General features: G+C 37.6%; 1 protein-coding gene across 2 annotated transcripts; it reads left to right on the forward strand.

Moving 5' to 3' along the window:
• Nucleotides 1-3,819: 3,819 nt before the first annotated feature.
• Nucleotides 3,820-17,935, forward strand: LOC147759969 (uncharacterized). Of its 2 annotated transcripts, none has more exons than XM_086995877.1 (3): nucleotides 3,820-5,198; nucleotides 16,095-16,189; nucleotides 17,132-17,935. In XM_086995877.1, the coding sequence occupies exons 1-3, from the start codon at nucleotides 3,968-3,970 to the stop codon at nucleotides 17,711-17,713; spliced, it is 1,908 nt and encodes a 635-aa protein (XP_086852003.1). In that variant the 5' UTR covers nucleotides 3,820-3,967; the 3' UTR covers nucleotides 17,714-17,935. The 2 variants fall into 2 exon arrangements, with proteins under 2 accessions (XP_086852003.1, XP_086852004.1); XM_086995878.1 differs by lacking the exon at nucleotides 3,820-5,198 and adding an exon at nucleotides 14,269-14,783.
• Nucleotides 17,936-22,034: the final 4,099 nt, after the last annotated feature.

Consider the following 22,034-nt stretch of genomic DNA (forward strand, 5'->3'; position numbering starts at 1 on the left):
GTACGCATATACATGTATATGGCTACGTACTCCTACGATATAAATGGATTTTACATAAGCATCTGTTAACATTATAGACATCAGTTCACAATTTCCTCATCTTATTTCAACAAACATAATTTACGATAAGAAGGCTACATGAATATTATGTCTAATAATCACTTTATTGCAATAAAAAAAAAAAAAAAAAAAAAAAAATATATATATATATATATATATATATATATATATATATATATATATATATATATATATATATATATATATTAAAAACCAAGCCACTGCTCAGTTATACGGATGAAAGCTTTGTGGGAGAAACAAATAACATCACACATTTTTCTGCGTTAACTACGATAATTGTCATCAAACTCTTTCTGTGCCAGCCTAGCCATAGTGAAAAACGAGCCACGACCAATATACAAAACCTAGCTGGTAGGCGTAGATTTACGACTAAGTTAAAACCCACGTACATTTTATAAACACTTTTCTCGGGCGTAGCGTTTTGGGCTGGATTTACGCCGGCGGAATTGCTACGCCTAACTTAAGACCGACTGATGCAACCGGGCCCTGATCTTTTTTTTTTTAATTTCAAATTTGTGTCGTACAGACTGAAAAATAAAGAGTAAAGTTTACTCCTTATATACTGCACTGTAGATGCGTCTCAGCACGGTTTACAAACGCCTAGCCATTTTTAGCCAGGATACAATCTAGGTGTTAGCGCTCTCGACTCCCGGGGGATGGATACAGCCCAGCATGCCGCTAGCAAACAAACAAATATCTTTTTTTTTGCCTGACCAGGAACTTTACCCCTGATTCAATCTCTAAGCGCTGAAAGTCAAGCAAGGAGAGACCAGGCACCGTTTATGAAGGACTGGCATGTTCCTGGACGGGGTCGAATCCACGTCCTTCCGCTCCGATGGTGGGCGCTCTAATTTCAGTCATAAGCTACATAGAGATAGAATAAAGAAATTAATAATGACACGTGGATACATTGAATTTAGCACAATTCGTTTAAGTGTTTTTTAATCCAATAGAAATCATCCATTTATCCATTACGGATATACTGCTATGAAATGATATTCAACACATGTTCCGTTTTCTTACATGAACTAATGTTTACATATTTGTGAAAAAGCGTGGGTGTATATACTTCGTTAATTATGAGCTGCAGTTTCCACTTTCAGCTGTGTCCTGCTCGTAGCCTTACTGGCAATCGTTTTTTATCCCTTCTCAAATCAGTGAATGGTTTATAGCTTCAACTGTAATTAGTAAGAAATTTCCGGTGGTTGTTGAAAAACTGTAATAAAATAGTGAGATTTTTTTGTTCTCAAGTATTGACGCAGTAATAACACTGGCCCGATATCACACGAAAAGCGTATAATCGAATTTCATAACTCATTTTATCTGGTAATAGATATAATAGAGATGGCTTGTGGAATTCTTTCCTCGCCACGTGTGTTTTAAAACGACGTTAATAACAAATACGACTTACACCCCATTTCCATAGATTATATCGACCTACTTTAGATCGACCTAACTCCCTGGGGGTTCACACTAAATAGCTGTCAGCCGGGCGGACACGAAAGTTAATTGCCCTCTTACAGCTTGTAGTAGGCGGGACGAACATTTAAGTCGGATTATCTGAAAGAAATCTAGCGAGAGTCCCCGCGGGGATAGATCGATCTAAAATCTATGGGAATAGAGCTAATAAGGCTTGTCTTGAAACAGATCTGAAGATAAGCTTCTTATAACCATCGAAAGCGACGTATTTCTTTATTCATTTGTGTCAGTGACTTAACAATTACTTGACTAGGTGTATCCAACTAGCATCTAGCATCAGGCTGAAGTAAATAACAGCTGCATTCACGGCATGCAGAATATATGATAATATTTTTGTGACCGTCGGATAAAGTTTCAAAGGTTTCAACATTATTTAGGATATCCCTTCTGCCATCTTGTATTTAGTCACATTTCAGTTATTCTGGTCCCACAGACACGATGTCGATGGGATCAGGGAATTATGTCCGATATAATTTCCTGGTGGGATTAACAAAGCTGCCAACAGCCAAGAGAACCTTGTGCTTTTTTCAGAAGCTTTTCAATTAAGGTTCCGTTTGATACCGGTGCCTTTTAATTTAATTTAATTAAATTTTTAGGACGTACCTAAACATTAAAGACTCCAAGTAATATGCGACCCACGGCTCAACATATCCGGGCTCCTATCCTAGGTTCACTGTAGTAAATACACGGTAGGACATTGATTCTACGCAAATTTCGAATTACATGTAGAATGAGTGTAAAAAACATAACATATATCTTAACATCTTATCATCAACTTTGAAGCATATGAGGTGCATAAGGCTTTGTTTGAGAAGCCGAGCTTTCTTTGATAAATTTTATTTAATATGATTTTGTTTTATGCTGAGATTTAGTTAGGCTTCACCTGTGGCGTTAAAGAGCACAATGGAATCAGACGTTCAAATGTGTAAAAGCTGGTGCACTTTTCATTCATGCAATTGCGACGTTGCACATTTTGAGAAAAAATATAATTAATGGTAAAGCTGGTGACTTTGTTAGCCCAAAGCAGGGACGGATCCAAGGATTATTTGAAGGGGTGTCGTTTTTTTTCTTTTTTTATAGAAATGACAGGCCTTGGGTACGAAGCCGGCCTTCGGCACCCTTGGGCTGGGGTTCGGGGCCCGCTGAAAGGCCCTGAAAAAATGGTGCCATTTGATACGGTTCAAAACTATGGATCAGCTAATCAATATTCTATTTTCAAGAGGACAATATTCGTGTGATTTATTCAGAAACCCCTAAATCCGTCACTGTAAGATTCCATGCTATACCGAGAAGGCTACTGAATTTATTCAAGTTTTTTCGCTTTTATTGTACGGAATGTTCCTATTTAGATGACTTCTGATGCTTTAATTTTCATTTTGTTTTACAATGGGATAACATTTAACTTCACCTGTAACGTTATAGAACACGATGAGAGTCAAAGCAGATCACACCTTGACCACTGAATCTCCGCTGATAGGCTTCAGATCAAATGGAAACTTTTTACCTAGTCACAGAGAGGGCCAGTTCGAATGTACATGCTTACATCTGAATTACAATCGATAGCCCAGGCACCGTGCAAATCAAGTTCATATCGCGCAACGCCAGTCCCCAAGCACGGTCTTATCATAAACTTTGAAGTACAGGCCTACCAATCTGCAGGGCGCGGCACCGAAGGATCTAAAATTCACAGGTGGATCTGATCACGCTACCGGTTTTCAAGGTGTGTATCAGTACCTGCTTTGTCGTATCAGATTCGGCAACCTCTTGCCTTGATATGTTAACGATGGTTCTCAGCGGGGTAGAAAAGTAGTGCAACGTGGAATTTCTGGGAGGATAATTATGATTCTATAAAGTTTAAAATATCCCTAAAACCTAACATTTCGATACCGTTCAAGTGATAAACCTACTAAATTTTACTTCCCTTGTCATTTCGCTTAGAGAGCATGGTGGAAAGATAATTAAATCACGGACTTTGTTAAACCCAGGTTCACAATTACATTCACCTGGAATAACATTGAAACTATCGATAACCAGCAAGTATTGCTGTTCATTCAAACAATATGTTCGTGACGTGCTGCTTGTCTAACAATAAGACTGCTACGGTTTCCGATTTCATGTTTTGTTCACCACTATAATTTTGGCTGACGTACAAGGACAATTTGGTATGTGCAATAAGATATTACTGCGTGGAAAATCTGTAATCTACCTCACTTTCTTGTTTCTTATTTTTGTCTTCTGCATGGTTCGAGAAACGTTATCAATACTTTTGCTTATGCATCTTTTCCATAAACTTCTTAGTGCCTGGCTGGGTTATTTTATAGTAAGCCGGTCATCTTCTATAAAAACAGAAGCATGACTTGCTGAAATAGGCTTTGAAACAGCTCAGCGGCAGCTGACAGTTCTGGCAATGGATTCTCATATGCGGAGCAACAAGCAGCAGTATTTTTTATTGCTCCACCTATTTCTTCGAGGAGTCTTAAGCGTGGAGTCACTCAGCCCACAGACATTGTTCAGCGTAACGAGCACCCAAACCATATCTGGTGTAGATAGCAGTAATTCATCGGAGGCGGAAGTTTCCTCCCAGGTTGATGTCCCAAAGAATCCGCCGCTACTATATCAAGCAACTTCAACAGCAGCCAGTTTCACCGTACCCTCTTCTGGTGTAGACATCGGCGACGTGGAAGAACCGGTGACAGAGGCCCCACTGGAGGAGGTCTCCACTGATGAAAGGAACGCAACATCAGTTCCTTTTCCCTTCGACGCTAGAAGGGAAGAAGACAACTCCACAACCTCAATATTCACTGCGAGCCTACCACCAGCTGGTGAATCCACAGTGACACTTCAGAATGGCACTTCACTTCCGTTTAACTTGCCCAAAACTTTTTGCTTAGGGAAAACCGTAGTTACGACAGGTGGGTGCTTCTGTGACAACTTTTGCGGTTTGTTCCAAGACTGTTGCGCTACTGACTATTGTCAGAAGCGTTCGTCATCGGTGGGAATGCGTATAAGCCCAAACAACATTGAATGCATCAAGCAGTCCAGCTCGCATTTCCTTGACCTTAATCCCCAACATTTCTGGATGGTGACATCATGCCCAGATGAATGGCCCCATGATACCGTGAGCAGTAAATGTGAAGGTGCCCAAAATACCACTGAAGTTGACCGCATTGTTCCTGTGTCTGACTTGGCAACAAACTTGGCATTTCGTAATGAATATTGTGCAGTGTGCCACGGTATATCAGATGTCCAACAATGGGATTTTTACTTCACATGTGACAGAGCCGTATCTTTTGGTGTTGAAATTATTTTCAACATTATAGATGGAGACGATATTGTAGAACAGGCAAGATCAACCGATGGTTGTAGCTTGTTCTTTCGCCCTCCCGTCGACATTCCCGGCAGACCGTGTATACCATCTGATCTCATGCCAATTTCTTCAATATCAGGCGTACGCATCATTACATTGCAGTGTCGCAGAGACACCCACCCAGAACTCAAGGAACTTTGTTTGACAGGACCAATTTCCGTCACTCGTGTTCAGAGGTGGTCGTGGCGCTATTACGCAAGGAATGCCTTTTGTTGGCTTTGTATTACGCCCAGTAATCTTCTGACACGCATTAGAAATTGTACTGTTTCAGGTAAGTGGTATTTTTTTGTCTGAGAAGGAAAGTGCAAATGTTTATTTGATACATCAAATATGCAAACTAACGCTACTGCATATGCTACAAAAGTATTTTTCAATTTTTTAATATTATTATGGCACTTTTTTTGTCGATGTAGAGTTTCGGATAGGAATTGGGAAGGGCAACTTCTATTATAAGGTGATTGTTATCTTATTCTTATGTCATCAATTCAAAGCTTCTGATAGGAATTAGAAAAATGTAATTATTAGTTGATAAACTGTCATTACAATTTACTATCCTCTTTTTGTTACATATCTATTTTGCTTTTTTAAAAACATATCGGCGATATTTCTTGATTTGCCATCTAAACGTTTCTGAAAGGATGTACAGAATTGATTTTGTTTCGTTTGGGTCATTATTATTTGTGTATGTATTCCGTGTACCATCCAAAGATTACACTAATTCAAACGTAACAAATACAATAGACGAGTGATAATTACAGGGTCGCTTAAAGATTGTAATCTTAATATGACAACTGGCCTCATTCTTCAGTCGACTGAGTAGGCACGCCCCCTTTCAATGCTTATGTAAAGAGACTGTTTCCTGTGGCGAACTTTTATTTTGTTCATCACATTGTCACGCGCAGCGGGTTATGTTTTTAGTTCCACTAACTGTAGTCCGGTTGCTTAGGGCAAAAAAATGGCCAAATCGTGACACAGCGGATAAAAGCACCAAATTTTGCATGTGGGCACCTTTTGACATACTAAATCAAATTAGAGCCGTAGCCCACAGAAAAAATTTACCGTTTGGCCAAATAATCCAAAATGGCCGCCAATTTGTGAAATTTTGTAGAAATATATACATATCTATGTTGATTTTTATCAAATTAAGTATTTTCTCAATGTTTTCCACATCCTTATTACCCATATTATGCATATGTGTCAGATAACAAACTAGTGTCCTTGGACTTATTGAAAAATCCAAGATGGCCGCCGTATGGCATAGGAATACTAGAACATGTACAAGGGTTTTCGACTAACTTATGCCAACTAGGAAGATGCATTGCCCACTATCTAATTAATTTTGTTTCTTATTACACAAATAATATATTTGTGGTGAGTAACTAACCTTTATTCACAGGCAATTCGAGAAAAATCCAAGATGGCCCCCATATCAAAGGAATACTAGTATACACATAGGGCTTCTTCTGCCATGGAGATATAATATTAATTGATAAATTAGGCTTGTTTCTGAGTATTTTCCACATCTTTTTAATTCACATAATACATATGTGATGAGAATGTTATGTGTATCCTTTTTGAAAACAAAACAAAACAAAATGGCTGCCATTAGCCATAGAAGGTGGGGTTCAGTTAATACCTGCGAGAGATAGGCTTACAAATAAAATGAAGCTGAATTCAGGTGTTATTCTGTTTTTTTTTTTTAGAATTATTATCCCATGATACATATCTGTTAGGTAATTAATGTCCATATTTTATCATTTTGGGGAAATCCAAGATGGCCTTCTTTTCCCCATAGGAAAACTGGTGCATTAGATTTTATAGGCACTTCTAAGGCAAATGAGGGTAATCATGATATTTTTTCAAAATATTTAAGGGTATACACTTGTTACCCACCAGATAGATATCTAAAAGTCCAAAAAGAATGTTGGAAATACCGAGAAACAAAATTCATTTTATATTGAACCCAATGTCTCTCTGGCAGTAGTTGACTGTACTATTCCTATTGTGAATTGCAGCAATCTTGAATTTTCTCAAATAAGCAAGATGCACACTTGCTAAACACCAGATTTATAAAGAGTAAGGTTAATAAGGATGTCAACATGTTTAAACATCAAACGGCTTTATTTCGTGTTGGAATCAATGTCTGAACTGTTCTATTAATTGACACTTATGTGCATTTGAATGATATATTCCTATGACAACTGGCAGCTATCTTGGGTTTTCTCCGAATAATACTCAAGGATACATACACTTTCAAAACACACAGAGTCTTTCATAGGGATAAATAGGATATGAAAAACATTTAAAAATGACCCAAAGTTAACTACATTTAAATCGTACTCAGTGTATCTCTAGCATTATTTGATTATGTGTTCGAATATTCTAATGACAAAAGGCAGACATCTTGAATTTTTTCAGAATACCCAAAGATACACACATGCTACAGACCAGGTATACATCATAGTGGTAATAATAAATGGAATGAAAAACATAAATTATTTTTAAAACAAACCCATGGAAATGTAATTGTATAATTAACCATATGCCTCTCTGGCAGCAATTGAAACCCACCCATTAGTATTCCTATGTTAAATTGTAGGTATCTTTTTCTCAGAATATCCAAGGATACACACTATTTACCCACCAGAAAAATATATCATAGGACTAATAAGGATGGGCAAAACTTGATAAGCAAATATAAATTCACCATGGTAGTAGATGAAAAGCCATGGATGTGCAGTTGTAATTCCAGTAGTATTTCTATGGCCAGTGACGGCCATCTTGGGTTTTCTCAAAATGATCAAATATGCACATTTATTACCTGCTAGATATGTATCACAGTGTAATAATAATGTGTAAAACACTAAAAAAATAAACTGAATTTGATAGTGAATTAGCTTCCAACCCTTTGTAATACTAGAAGTATTCCTATTACATACATGTATGACGGCCATCTTGGATTTTCTCAAAATGCCCAAGAATACTGTTAGTTACTCACCACATACATATTGTGTGGGTAGAAAAGATGTAGAAAACACTCAGAAACCAGCTTAATTTGATAGTGAAAAACTAATCTTTCCAGTTGCCATTAGTTGAATCCCCCGTATACTAGAATTCCTGTGGCACATGGCAGCCATCTTGGATTTTCCAAAATCCCCAAGAACACTTCGTAGTTATTCACCACAAACATATTACTTAATTTGATAGTGAACAACGTATCGTTCTAGCTGGTAATAGTTGTGCACTAGTATTCCTATGGCTGTTTCTATGGCAAATTACAGCCATCTTGGATTTTTTAAAAAGTCCAAGGGAACTTGTTTGCTATCTGACATATATAAATAAAATGGGTAATAAGGGTGTGGAAAACTCTGAGAAAATAATTTATTTGATAAAAATCAACATAGGTATGTACATACAGGGTTGCTACTTAATATGGAATATTTTTTATCATTGTTATTTTTGAGTACTGATTAATTTTTTTTTGGCTTGAGTCATTAAAAAAGTATGCCACTGAGTAATAAAAACATCCAGTCTTCTGTTGTGAGATATTTTGGTCAATGATATCAAATCTGACATAAGATGCTATTCAAAAGAAAGGAACACCCCCAGAAAACCACATCAACAGTTTAATGTCAGTATTAACTTTAAGCTAAGATATTAAAGTAAATGATAGCCTCCGGACAGTGATATGTTACACAATCAAAGAACTCACTACAGTAAATCATGAAAAGCCAGTAATTGCGGGTATGACCTCCAGCAGCCGCTTGCAGCGCCCTCATCCTACATGGCATACCCTGTAACACGTTTTGTAGAGTTTGGATGGGGATATCATTCCACGCAGTGATATTTGCCTGTCGCAGTTCATCACTATTTACCGGCCAATGACCATAGCTATTAATTTTGTGAGTTACTTTTGCCCAAAGATTTTCAATTAGGTTCATATCTGGAGAGTTTGTAGGCCAGGGCAGTTGCTGAACCCATTGGTTTTGAAGAAAAACAGTGATTCTGCGGCCTCGATGTGGGGTTGCGCAGTCGTCTTGGTACACAAAGTTGTCCTTGAAGATGGCTCTTACCAATCGAAGCATCGTTTGCCGTAGAATGTCTCTGTAGGAATCCTGGCTGAGGTTGCCTCTTACAAAAACCAACTGGTTCTGGGCACCGACATGAAATTCTCCTCAAACAGAGACGTTACAACCCCCTGCTTGCACCCTAGGTAGTACACAACCATCGTTTTATGTCCCTCGTACACGTCGGTGGACACGGATTCGACCATCAACCCTAAAAGATCCATATGTGGCCTCATTACTGAAAACGACGTGATTCCAGTGTTTTGGCTGCAAACGCACGTGGTCCCCAGCCCATTGCAGGCGTCGCTGTATATGACCTGCTGTTAACAGTGGTTTCCCTACTGGCCTTCGTGCAAAATAACCGGCTTGCAGTAATCTCTTGTTCACGATTGACGTTGAAACGGGCGTTTGAATGACATTCTGCCTCTCTTTTCTGAGGACACTGGTTGCCTTTGTACGACCAGCACGGCGTCCTCTAAGGAGAAGGCGATCCTGTCTTCTTGGTGTGATACGCGGACACCATGGTCGAGGTATTGGAGTAGGTGCCCCTGTTGCAGCATTTCTTTGGAGGACTTTACAAACGGTTCTTGATAAATGTTGAATTACCTGGCAATGGCTGTCCGTTTCTGGACATTTTCTCTGAGAGCAAGAGTCCCATAGTAAGCTGCTTTGCTTAGCTGTCGAACCATATCTTCAATAAGGTACCTGTCAAGTTTCAGTGCGATCCCTTTGTTGCTTCTCTAAACACACTCCAAAGATTGACCAAACCCATGCGTTTTTATACAAGGGCAGAAATTGCCGAAAAGACCACCCCTCACATTTCTGACCACAGAAAATGCAACTGTATGCATCAATTGTTTCGAGAGTTGTATGGTAATTAGGTAACACACCTGGCTACTCAGGGAGTGACACCTCAGATTTGGATGTAAAGTAGTTAGAGAGAAAATAAATATTTTGTAGAAAATTTACTCGCCAAAAAATAATATTCCATATTAAGTGGTAACCCTGTATTTCTAAAGAATTCAATAAATTGGCGGCCATTTTGGATTTTTTGGCCAAACGGTAAATTTTTTCTGTGGGCTACGGCTCTAATTTGATTTAGAATGTCAAAAGGTACCCACATGCAAAATTTGATGCTTTTATCCGCCGTGTCACGATTTTTTCCTTAAGCCACCGGACTACTGTAGGTTAAATCTGTGCCATCTGTTATTTCGTTTAATTTGCTGTGTCGCGTGGTCAACTATTGAACAAAGTGTTTGTTTGAGCTTGGATTTTGTGCATTTAGTATTTATAGGAAACGAATAAGTAAAAGAGTGAAGAAACTTGGCAGAAAACCCAGCGAATTATATATTCATACAGTAAAAGTGACAACAAACCAAATAGATTTTTGAAATTACCGTAGCAATTTACATAAAATCCTAGTAGCCGAAGAATGACGAACAAAAAAAAAAAAAAAAAAAAAAAAAAAAAAATACAAAAACAAAAAACAAAATAGTAACAATTTAAAGGAAAAAAAATATCGATATCGTAAAGAAGCTAATATTAGACGTAGCCTCACTTTACACAAATCACATATATATTTGGGGTCTGTTTGAGATCTTTTAATGCCAGGCCAGCGGGAAGGGATTTGTAAGGGATAATGATACAACTTGTGAGTTAAACCACGAAGTAGAAGACTAGTAAGATATAAGAATCGTACTAAAAGGTCATTTACTTTCTTATATTTGCCGTGACCGCGTCATTCCTCAACTCTTGGTTTACTATGGCGGAGTTTGCTGTCATTGTCATGCTTGCTCCCACTGATTCCATCATACGAAACGTTATTCCGAGTCCTAGAAACCATTCCTCAGACTGAATTTGTCCAAGAAATCCAATGCAAAATAGAAAGATAATAATAATTATAATATATTTAAAACACCTTAGAAAGAAAGGGTATCTTTTTCTTTTTTTTTAATTGTGGACTGAAAGTACCGTGTAAAGTACTGAAATAGTTAATCCAGGTGAAAGTAACAATAGAATGAGGCAGATGACACAAAGCAAACAACCTGCTAAATCAATCGGGTCTCACACGTTAAAAGAAAAATGTACTTTATTACTGTTTTATATATTTTACGACCACCCTGGACTAAGCAAAGCCGTGGAACCGTCAGAGCCTAACACCTTTTTCTGTAGCTTTCCCATAGAAAGTCTGTATGATACTGGTCGGTTTTTATGTTATGTTATTTTATTTTATCTCTCTATGTTTATGTTTTTAAGACGTTCCTAAACAATAAAGAGCTGACCCCAAGTAATATAAGCCCCACGGCCTAGTATATCCGGGCTCCTACCCTAGGTAACCGTAATAAATAGGACACTGATTCAACACAAATTTAGATTAAGAATGAATATAAAACAAGTAACATCAGTACATCATCCGTTTAGACATTGCATTCATAAACGAATTTTTATTATTAAACATAATGAAAAGCAAACACACAAAGGAAATAAAACGCATTCAGGTATGCAGAAAACGGTGCATAAGAGTTCATGAAGTCATGAGAAGTCTTTAGGTAATGAGAAGTGATGAGGTCATGAGAAGTCTTGAGAGATCATGACATTTCACGAGAGGTCATGAGAGGTCATGCAATGTCACGAGAGGTCATGAGGTCAAGAAAAGTATTGAGGTCATGCAAGGCCAAATGTGAATGCATATGAGGTGAATGCCTATGATTTTTCTAACACTAACATTGTAGTCTACTTAAATTTTAAGGATTTTAGACTTAAATAATAATTATAATAACAATAATAATAGTTATTTTAATTTGTAATATTATTTCATTTTATACTTAAATTTTGTAAACTAGTTCAGAAGTCCCTGATATCAGAGGGATCCAAAATACTTCAGGGCTCTATTATAGTTTTACAAGATCAGCTGTGATAATACATTGTAATTGATATTTATTCGCACAACCTGCGTGATAAAAGTTGTTTTCAACGTAAGATGCGACCCCAGCTCACTCCTTGTCCAAACGGTTTCAGATTTGTTCATGGTAATTGCACAGCGTATTGAGATATCTTATTAGAAAGAAATGTTTGATGTTTTATAATTATTGAAAGAATTTATACTATAATTAATGGTAAAGCTGGTGACTTTGTTAGCCCAAAGCAGGGACGGATCCAAGGATCATCTGAATGGGTGTCGTTTTTTTTCTTTTTTTATAGAAATGACAGGCCTTGGGTACGAAGCCGGCCTTCGGCACCCTTGGGCTGGGGTTCGGGGCCCGCTGAAAGGCACTGAAAAAATGGTGCCATTTGATACGGTTCAAAACTATGGATCAGTTAATCAAAATTCTATTTTCAAGAGGAGAATATTCGTGTGATTTATTTAAAAATCCCTAAATCCGTCACTGTAAGATTCCATGCTATACCGAGAAGGCTACTGAATTTATTCAAGTTTTTTCGCTTTTATTGTACGGAATGTTCCTATTTAGATGACTTCTGATGCTTTTATTTTCATTTTGTTTTACAATGGGATAACATTTAACTTCACCTGTAACGTTATAGAACACGATGAGAGTCAAAGCAGATCACACCTTGACCACTGAATCTCCGCTAATAGGCTTCAGATCAAATGGAAACTTTTTACCTAGTCACAGAGAGGGCCAGTTCGAATGTACATGTTCACGTCTGAATTACAATCGATAGCCCAGGCACCGTGCAAATCAAGTTCATATCGCTCAACGCCAGTCCCCAAGCATGGTCTTATCATAAACTTTGAAGTACATACCTACCAAACTGCAGGGCGCGGCACCGAAGGGTCTAAAATTCACCGGTAGATCGGATCACGCTACCGGTTTTCAAGGTGTGTATCAGTACCTGCTTTGTCGTATCAGATTCGGCAACCTCTTGCCTTGATGTGTTAACGATGGTTCTGAGCGGGGTTGAAAAGTAGTGCAACGTGGAATTTCTGGGAAGATAATTATGATTCTATAAAGTTTAAAATATCCCTAAAACCTAACATTTGGATACCGTTCAAGTGACATCTTAATATACCTACTAATTTTTACTTCCCTTGTCATTTCACTTAGAGAGCATGGTGAAAAGATAATTAAATCACGGACTTTGTTAAATCCAGGTTCACAATTACATTTACCTGGAATAACATTGAAACTATCGATAACCTGCACGTATTGCTTTCAACGATCAAAGAGTTCATTCAAACAATGTGTTCGTGACGTGCTGCTTGTCTAACAATAAGACTGCTACGGTTTCCGATTCCGTTTTTTGTTCACCACTAATTTTGGCTGACGTACAATTGGACAATTTGACGTACAAAAGGTCAATTTGATATGTGCAATAAGATATTACTGCGTGGAAAATCTGTAATCTACCTCACTTTCTTGTTTCTTATTTTTGTCTTCTGGTTCGAGAAACGTTATCAATGCTTTTGCTTATGCATCTTTTCCATAAATTTCTTAGTGCCTGGCTGGGTTATTTTATAGTAAGCTGGTCGTCTTCTATAAAAACAGAAGCATGACTTGCTGAAATAGGCTTTGAAACAGCTCAGCGGCAGCTGACAGTTCTTGCAATGGATTCTCATATGCGGAGCAACAAGCAGCAGTATTTTTTATTGCTCCACCTATTTCTTCGAGGAGTCTTAAGCGTGGAGTCACTCAGCCCACAGCCATTGTTCAGCGTAACGAGCACCCAAACCATATCTGGTGTAGATAGCAGTAATTCATCGGAGGCGGAAGTTTCCTCCCAGGTTGATGTCCCAAAGAATCCACCGCTACAATATCAGACTTCTTCAACAGCAGTCAGTATCACCGGATCCTATTCAGGTGTAGATAACAGTGATGTGGAAGAACCGGTGACAGAGCCCCCATTGGAGGAAGTCTCCATTGACGGAATGAACACAACAATGGCTCTTTTTCCGTTCGACTCGAAAAGGGAACAAGACGACTCAAATTTCACTACGAGCCCACCAGCCCAAGGGGAATCCACAGTGACACTTTGGAATGGCGCTTCACTTCCCTTTAACTCCCCGAGAACATTTTGCTCAGGGAAATTCGTAGTTCAGACAGGTGAGTGCTACTGTGACAACTTTTGCGATTTGTTCCAAGACTGTTGTGCCACTGAATACTGTGAGAAACGTTCTTCATCGGTGGGAATGCGCTTAAACTCCAGCAAATTTGAATGCATCAAGCAATCTAGTTCGCATTTTCCTCAACTTAATCCCCAACATTTCTGGATGGTGACATCATGCCCAGATGAATGGCCCCATGATAACGTGCGCACTAAATGTGAAGGTCCTCGAAATACCAGTGAAGTTGGCAGCATTGTTCCTGTGTCTGACTTGGCAACAAACGTGACATTTCGTAATGAATATTGTGCAGTGTGCCATGGTATATCAGATGTCCAACAATGGGATTTTTACTTCACGTGTCACAGATCCTTATCTTTTGGCATTGACAGTTTTTTCAACATTATCGATGGAGACGATATTGCGGAACAGGCAAGATCAACCCATGGTTGTAGCTTGTTCTTTCGCCCTCCCGTCGACATGCCCGGCAGACCGTGTATACCATCTGATCTCATGCCAGTTGCTTCAGTATCGGGCGTAAGCATCATGGCATTGCAGTGTCGCAGAGACACACACCAAGAACACAAGGAACTTTGTTTGACAGGACCAATTTCCGTCACTCGTGTACAGTGGTGGTCGTGGTACTATTACGCAAGGAATGCCTTTTGTTGGCTTTGCAGATGGCCCAGTAACCTTCTGACGCACATCAGTAATTGTACTGTTTCGGGTAAGTTTTATTTCTTTTTTTTTTGTCTCAGGGGGAAAGTGAAAATGTTAATTGGACGCATTGGATAAGTAAAACAATAGCTACAACATATTCTATAAAAGTATTTTCAACATTTCAACATTTAAATTATATTAAAGCACTGCTCCTGATTTTGTTTATCTAGAGTTTCGGATCGGAACGCGGAGGGTTACTGCTATTCTAATGTGATTGTTGTCTTCTTTTTCCTTCATCGATTCAAAGCTTCTGATAGGAATTCGGAAAATGTAAATATTTGGTTGATAAACTGTCATCATATGGCAATTACTTCTGTCTTCTTGCTTTCTTGTTTTAAAAGTGTCACTAACTAACTGCAGTTAAACACTGTCTCATCTGTTATTTTATTTTATGAATTGTATCGCGTGGTCAACAATTGAACAAAGTATCATTTGTTTGAGCATAGTTAACAATTTACTCTGTCTCTTATTATTTCAGAAATAGCTGTTGTACATTTTATGTATATAGTATTGACAGAAAGTGAATGAATAAAGGAGGAAAGAAACTTGACAGAAAACCCAGCGACTTTTATATTCATAAAGTAAAAGTTACAACCGAACCAAAATAAAATTTTGAAGTTCCAGCAAAAATTTACATAAAATACTAGTAGCATCATCGCAACATGTGCGTAGGAACCGAATAAAGGACTTACAAATAAGGAAAGTAACAAAGAAAGTAACACGTTTTAAAAAACAATATCGATATCGTAAACAAGCTTATTACACGTAGCCCCACTTTATACGAACCACATGTACTGAAAAACGAACGGAAATAACGATAGTCTTATCAGAAAGTTAGTTGAGCTAAAGAAACCCGTATTCGGATTGGTCTCTTTGAGACTTTTTAATGTTAGGGACTTAAAATAAATGAATAATTTAAAATAAAAATTAAATTAAATAAATTAAAAATTAAAACTTTCTTGACTGGGAACAGTGACGTAGATAGTGGATATTGATTCTAGTGGCACGGGTCGGCTTTGGTCCTACTTACCTAAATAAATTACCGTTTTACTGCAACGAAGAGTGGCTGCCCTTTCTGTTTGATATGTTGCTGTTAAGGCCACCGTTTGACAGAGGAGCCTGCGCGAAGACAACGTCGTTGTAGACATATCTTAAAGAGAAAGAAAACCCCTAGTAATATTTTTCTTTTAAGTTTTTTCTTTGGAATTATATTTGCCTCGCTGAAAAGGCAAATGTATATTATTATTATTATTATTATTATTATTATTATTATTACACAACCTCCCGTATTATTCAGTGCATCTATTTATCTTTCCAGCATCAAGTCAATCCTTCGATCCGCCAGGTTATACTGTCCAGATCGACACCTCTGGGGCGCGGTATAAGAAACCATGTGAACGAAGCACAGACCAGGTAAGCCGTTAATTTGAAGAAGCCATGGGGATAAAATTACAAAATTGTGAAAAGTTGGGTCATTTATTGCCTGAAAGAAATATCCGTCCTTTACGAAACAACACCAAATTCTGACAACCAAAAGTGAAGACGGCAAAATTCCTTTTGTAGTAATTTATGAACTCCTTTTTAATTTGTACCATTTTAGGAATTACGTATTGTTTTATAATTTAAAGTTTATTGTTAATTTTCTTTTTAATATCTTTCGGAAACTTAAACCTTAAGGTGGCAATTTTACCTAATAAATTATTATTTTTAAATTATTATAAAGATTTTAGCGATAGAATATCAGGTATGTTCTTGTGACAATCCGCATTTTCTCTCCAGCAGAATACAGCTGTGATAGATCCATACTCCTGGAGGGAATAAAAAATTATTTTAACGCAAGCATTATGGATCACGTACATGTAAAAAATATATACTTTTTGGGGTTTAGAAAAAATGCCATAGAAAATTTAAAGCTGGTTAAAATGGCGTTTCATTTCTATTACATCATTAGACGCGTCTACAGATTGTTATCATGCAATATCCGCCTTATATCATTTTTTAAGATAGACGTCGCCTCTGTCTATGTAGTACACCTTAGACACGCTCTTATTAGACTAGCGATATTTTTTAAATACTGACGTTAATTGTGTAAACGTTTGATAGCGTTTAGCGGTGTCTTTTGTCACATTTTTGTGCTCGCTAAACATCCGATTTGACGGTGTATATATACACATATCCCGATAAATGAGACTTAAATAGTCATGTTGGATATGGAAACTGGACCTTTTAAAGAATCTATATATAAAATGATTTACAGCTGTGCTGCTATAATATGGCAGAAGAAACAAAAAAGTTATAGTTACAAGAACCCTTTTAAAAATTGTGTATATCTGAGGGGAAACGTTTGCTTTACAGGCACTTTGCAACGAGGAAGAGGACCAGTGTTTTACTCCAATACGGTATATGGTCAACACTGATTTTACCATCCAAATGGCGCTTATGTCGGAACAGGAACAGAAGGCTTCTGCAGTTAAAGGAATTTGTGACGCTAAGATATCTTATCTTTTCTCTACCAAGATTTACAAAGCTATCGGCGACGGTGCATGGCACTTTATGCCTGACCGGAAGACGTGTACAGAGATGAGCCGCAATGCAACAAACCAATCACTGGTGGCAGTCTTCAACTTCCAGGTCAGATTAACCAAAATGATCAGCGAAGGTGAAGGTTCCAAGCTGTTTGCTTCCTACCGGGCAGAGTTCTCTAGGACGCTGAAGGCCAGGAGAGAGACGGTCTACTTTGACGGCAAAGATTATCTTGTCATCTTGCTGGATTCTGACGAGGGCCGCTGCTCAGAACGGGAACTGCCGATAAAGGTGCATGACGGGAAAAATGGCACGACGTCGTCACGTTCCAGGGGTGGTCTGCGTGGTGATGCACTAGTACATTCCGTGTTTGCTATTTTATTGGGTATTTTAGCTTGTAGTTGTTTGATTTAATATACCGTGGTGACAAGAATGGTAGTTCACTAGTCAGCTCCCCATTACTTCGTACAGGTGGGATTCGTCCCATATACCGGTAACAACCCCAATACTCCTACTAATACTAAGCTGTACTAATCATTTGCGAACCTGGACTTCCATTCCTAGGACTACCATTCCTGCCACAGCCGGCATATGTCATTTTCATTTACTACTACTTTTAAATGACCCATTGACTTGTTCGACACGGGGTGGGGGTGGGGGTGGGGGTGGGAGGAGTAGGGTAGAAAGAAGAATTCAGTTCCAAAAAGGTAGATAAGTCACCAAGTGAAATTTTATTCATAATATTGTCTTAAATGTTAATTAAAAAGAAAAGACCCTGTCTTGCAACACTTGTCTTAACTGTAAAAACATCTTAGGCATGGTAGTCTTAGGTAGATTGTCAACATATTCTTGGCTTCTAGTGTGCACCTCTTTATTAGACTAGTGTTAGTCATAATCACCCACAACCAGGGGAACAAAGAGCTTTTGTCACTAGATATAGATGTATCTGTGGACAGTGAGTATTAGAGTCTGTTCTGTAATTTTGTCTTTCTTTTTCGCACAAAACCGTCGTTTCCAGGCGGCCTGGTGGACAGCATATCATATCCAAGTTAACAAATGATTATACAATATTAATAAGCCACTAGGTCACTGTGGGCACGTCCCCCTCCACAAGGTGTTTAGGTAAGTTTACCCCCAATCTCCAAAAAAGGAAGCAAAGCACATTTCCATCCCTATGCTGTCTACCGCGGTACATTGTAGTAAAACTGTACTTGTTTATTGCTTATTTTCCCAATATCAGCATTTTGCTCTTTCCTGATCTCCCAGCTTGTGTGGTAAACCGCCCTTTAGCTTTATACGCCCAAAGACGTCTTAAAATACGCAAGAATTCACTGGTACTGGACCTCATCCGATATGTTTTTGTGCAGTTAGTATGAAAATGTATAGTATGGGATTCGTCTTATAAAGCATTCCATAGGCGATACACAAAACACAGTGAATTTGGCAGACATAAAATGATATAACCAGGGAAATAAATCGTAGTTTTTTATCATTTTTATCATTTAATTCGTTGCGGCACGCACCCGGTAGAACGCCATTATTTCTGATCCTACTCTCGTCCACGTCCTGCAAAATGTCACTTAATTTTACGCTACATTTATTTTCTGAGAATTAGGGGCATCTCAGTTGATTCGCATGAATAGTGCTTTCTACCTGAAAACTCTTTTAAAATGGCCCAGAGGAACACCGAGTCACCATCAATAAAAAGTTGGTGCTTTGTTTATATTGGTATAAAATATTTCTGTAGCTCATGTACATTTTATCTTTGCATATTGGAAATCAACATCAAAGTGGTAGTAATTATCAAATGGGGATTTGCTCATATACTAACTGTTATGTACAGAAATATTAATCTCTAGAGTATATATTATTAGACGGAAATAATTGTACATGTAATGTAGCATTGTATGTATATGTAAAGTGTCAAGGTGTGAAGTAAGACGTCAATTTTTCACATTAATTAATTTTGACTTAACCGTGCGATTGTAGAATGCGTTTGGTGCAATGACTGGGTGCCGTTTGCACAGTTGCTAGGAAACGTTAACTAAAGCCATCTAGCGCATAGCAAAAGCGTATAAGAAACAGTGCCCATTAGCAGACAGTCTGGAGTACGCTACCAAGCTTAATTAATCACCATATATTGAACCTGATACTGGTATATATTAATATGATATCGTTCAATATTTGCTTTCAATGTGCCCTAATATTCGTAGTTTACTCGAGATTATGTTATTTTTGTTAAGTGTTTTATTGAATTCAATTTACTGGTTTTAAATGGATCAACGAATGAGTTGGCTGGGAGAGCGGTGGCAGAGAAAGATAGAGAGAAAGAGAGAGAAAGTGCAACAAAGCGAAAGAAAGGGAGAGCAAGAGAGAGAGAGAGAGAGAATGATGGAGAGAGAGAAAGCGAGAGAGAGAGAGAGGGAGAGTAAGAGAGAGAGAGAGAGAGAGAGAGGAGGGGGTTGTCACTTCTTTTATAATGCAAATATATTCAAGACAAACATGTTCTAAAATATTCGTAACTTTATATTCTTGTATAGTGTAAGAAAAAATAACATTTGGCTCAGGTCTGACCATAGTCGCATGTGTAAAGAGCATTTGATTATTTCGTTGAGTTGATAGACGCAGCCAATACAGATGTAATGTTGGACGCAGGGTCAGTAAAAGTCAGGTGGTCAGTAAAGTAGGGTTGTTGTCTGTTGACCAGAGGTCACAGGGTCGGTCCAGGCCCCATGAGGTAGTTCCCGCCAGATGTCAGCATGTTATCTGTGTGTAATAAATCAGTGAAGTTGTATCATGAGTTGTTGTGTTTTTCTTTAAACCGAAGTGACAGAAAATCGGGTAATCAAAACTTCCATTGCAAAGGATGGAAGGCTGTGGCGAGAACAATTACAAAAAAAAAAAAAAAAAAAAAAAAAAAATAATAATAATAAAAATAAAATAAAATAAAATAAAATAAAATGTGTCATGCAATTACAAAAAAGCATCAGCTTACAGAACAATGAGACACGTGCTGCCATATCATTCATATGTCGTCTTCCAACGTAGAGCAGATCTTTATCTCAATAACATACGAACTTCACCGATGGATAAGCTTTCCTGATGATTTGATGGTTTCTTTCTCCGGTTCTTAATCTTCTTAGTGTTTTCAAAGCAAAGTGCAGACTGTATCAGGTAGTCTACAGAAATGACAAAAAAATCCATATACGTTATCCACTTCTTGTAAGTTAGTGTTACATCTGTCTTTAATTGCTGTCTCTCCTTAGAAAATGCATCTCACCACGATCCACTAATAAAACAATAGCGTTGTTCAAGATAAATATTTATTAATCCAATGCCGCTTAAAAAATGCAGTATCAGCAAAATAGGGTATCGTGTGAAAATCTGGATGCATACTATAGAATTAACAATGTTATGAAAGGTAGATGTAAACTGAAATAAGCAACGTTTAGTTAAAGAGAATAATACTGGCAGATTAAAACAGAGTAAAACACGTTTGTTGTTCTTATAATCTAAAAGATTAGCTTTGTCTTATAAAAGAAGTAATGGTAACAGCGACAGTTAACTATAGAATTTGTATTTGTGTTTATAGTTAACGTTTGTAAAGCGGAATTGGCTTGTCGGTTTGCCCAACCAATACATTGTCTTTTGGATCAATAAATATGATATATTAAAATGGTATTAAGGATATTGTCACCCCTCACCCCAAACCCTTTATGTACTGCTTTACATACATTATTTTGGGTAATAAATAAATCTTCAGTGTTCAGTGACTAAATATATTAACATTTACACATATGTCATTATACGGGTGACGTCATGATTGCGATTGTGGGGGGAAAAACTGAAAAAGTCGGTTTTTCAAGTTTCTCTTTTACCTAAACACTCACGATCACCATTTTAACGCCCATTTTATGACTCCATTTTGTACTCCAAAACCCTGCCAGCGTTTTCTTTTAAGTCTTAGTTATCAGGTCAAAATAGAAAGGTGTTAAACTGACGATTAATGCTTCGAGTTGCCTATGCTTATACATTGCCAAAAAAAAAAAAAAAAAAAAAAAAAATATATATATATATATATATATATATATATATATATATATATATATATATATATATATATATATATATATATATATAAGTACAAAGAGAGATGCTTTATTGAATAATTAGATGCAGGAAAAATCTCATTTTCGTTATCTGGATGATGATACAGGGTTACGATACCCTTAATAATAATAGAAGTACTCTGCCCATTCTTCTTTTGTCATCGATCTCGACTTCATGTTCCTTTTCTAAGTGCCATGTATTGCCGTCTTAAATAGATCTTCAATATCTTACCTTTAAACTCCGCGTTCTCGCCACACTTGGAATATATATTTCATTATAACAAGCTACACGCTGGGAGCCTGTGTGAATTTCTAATCTGTGAAACAGTTTGTCAAAATTCTTATTTCAAGAGAGGAAGATAAGTGTGATTTTTTTCAGAAACCGAAAGGAGGGGGCAGGACCCCCCAGTCCTGACCCCCCTGACCCCTCCTACACCCGCCACTGCATTAGATTTGACAGTAATTTATATAATAAAAGAATATTCGATTTAAGTCATGTCTTATATTTGGTACTGTCTATCTATTAAACTATTCCCCAAGAATGAAAATCAATCTCATTCCTCTCGTGCAAGATCAGATGAAAAGCATGACAAAGACAAACCATTATAACGTGATACCAGGACTTG

The sequence above is a fragment of the Lingula anatina genome, chromosome 9, assembly GCF_051362555.1.
Source record: "Lingula anatina isolate TDL-2025a chromosome 9, LinAna3.0, whole genome shotgun sequence".
Classification (NCBI taxonomy): domain Eukaryota; kingdom Metazoa; phylum Brachiopoda; class Lingulata; order Lingulida; family Lingulidae; genus Lingula; species Lingula anatina.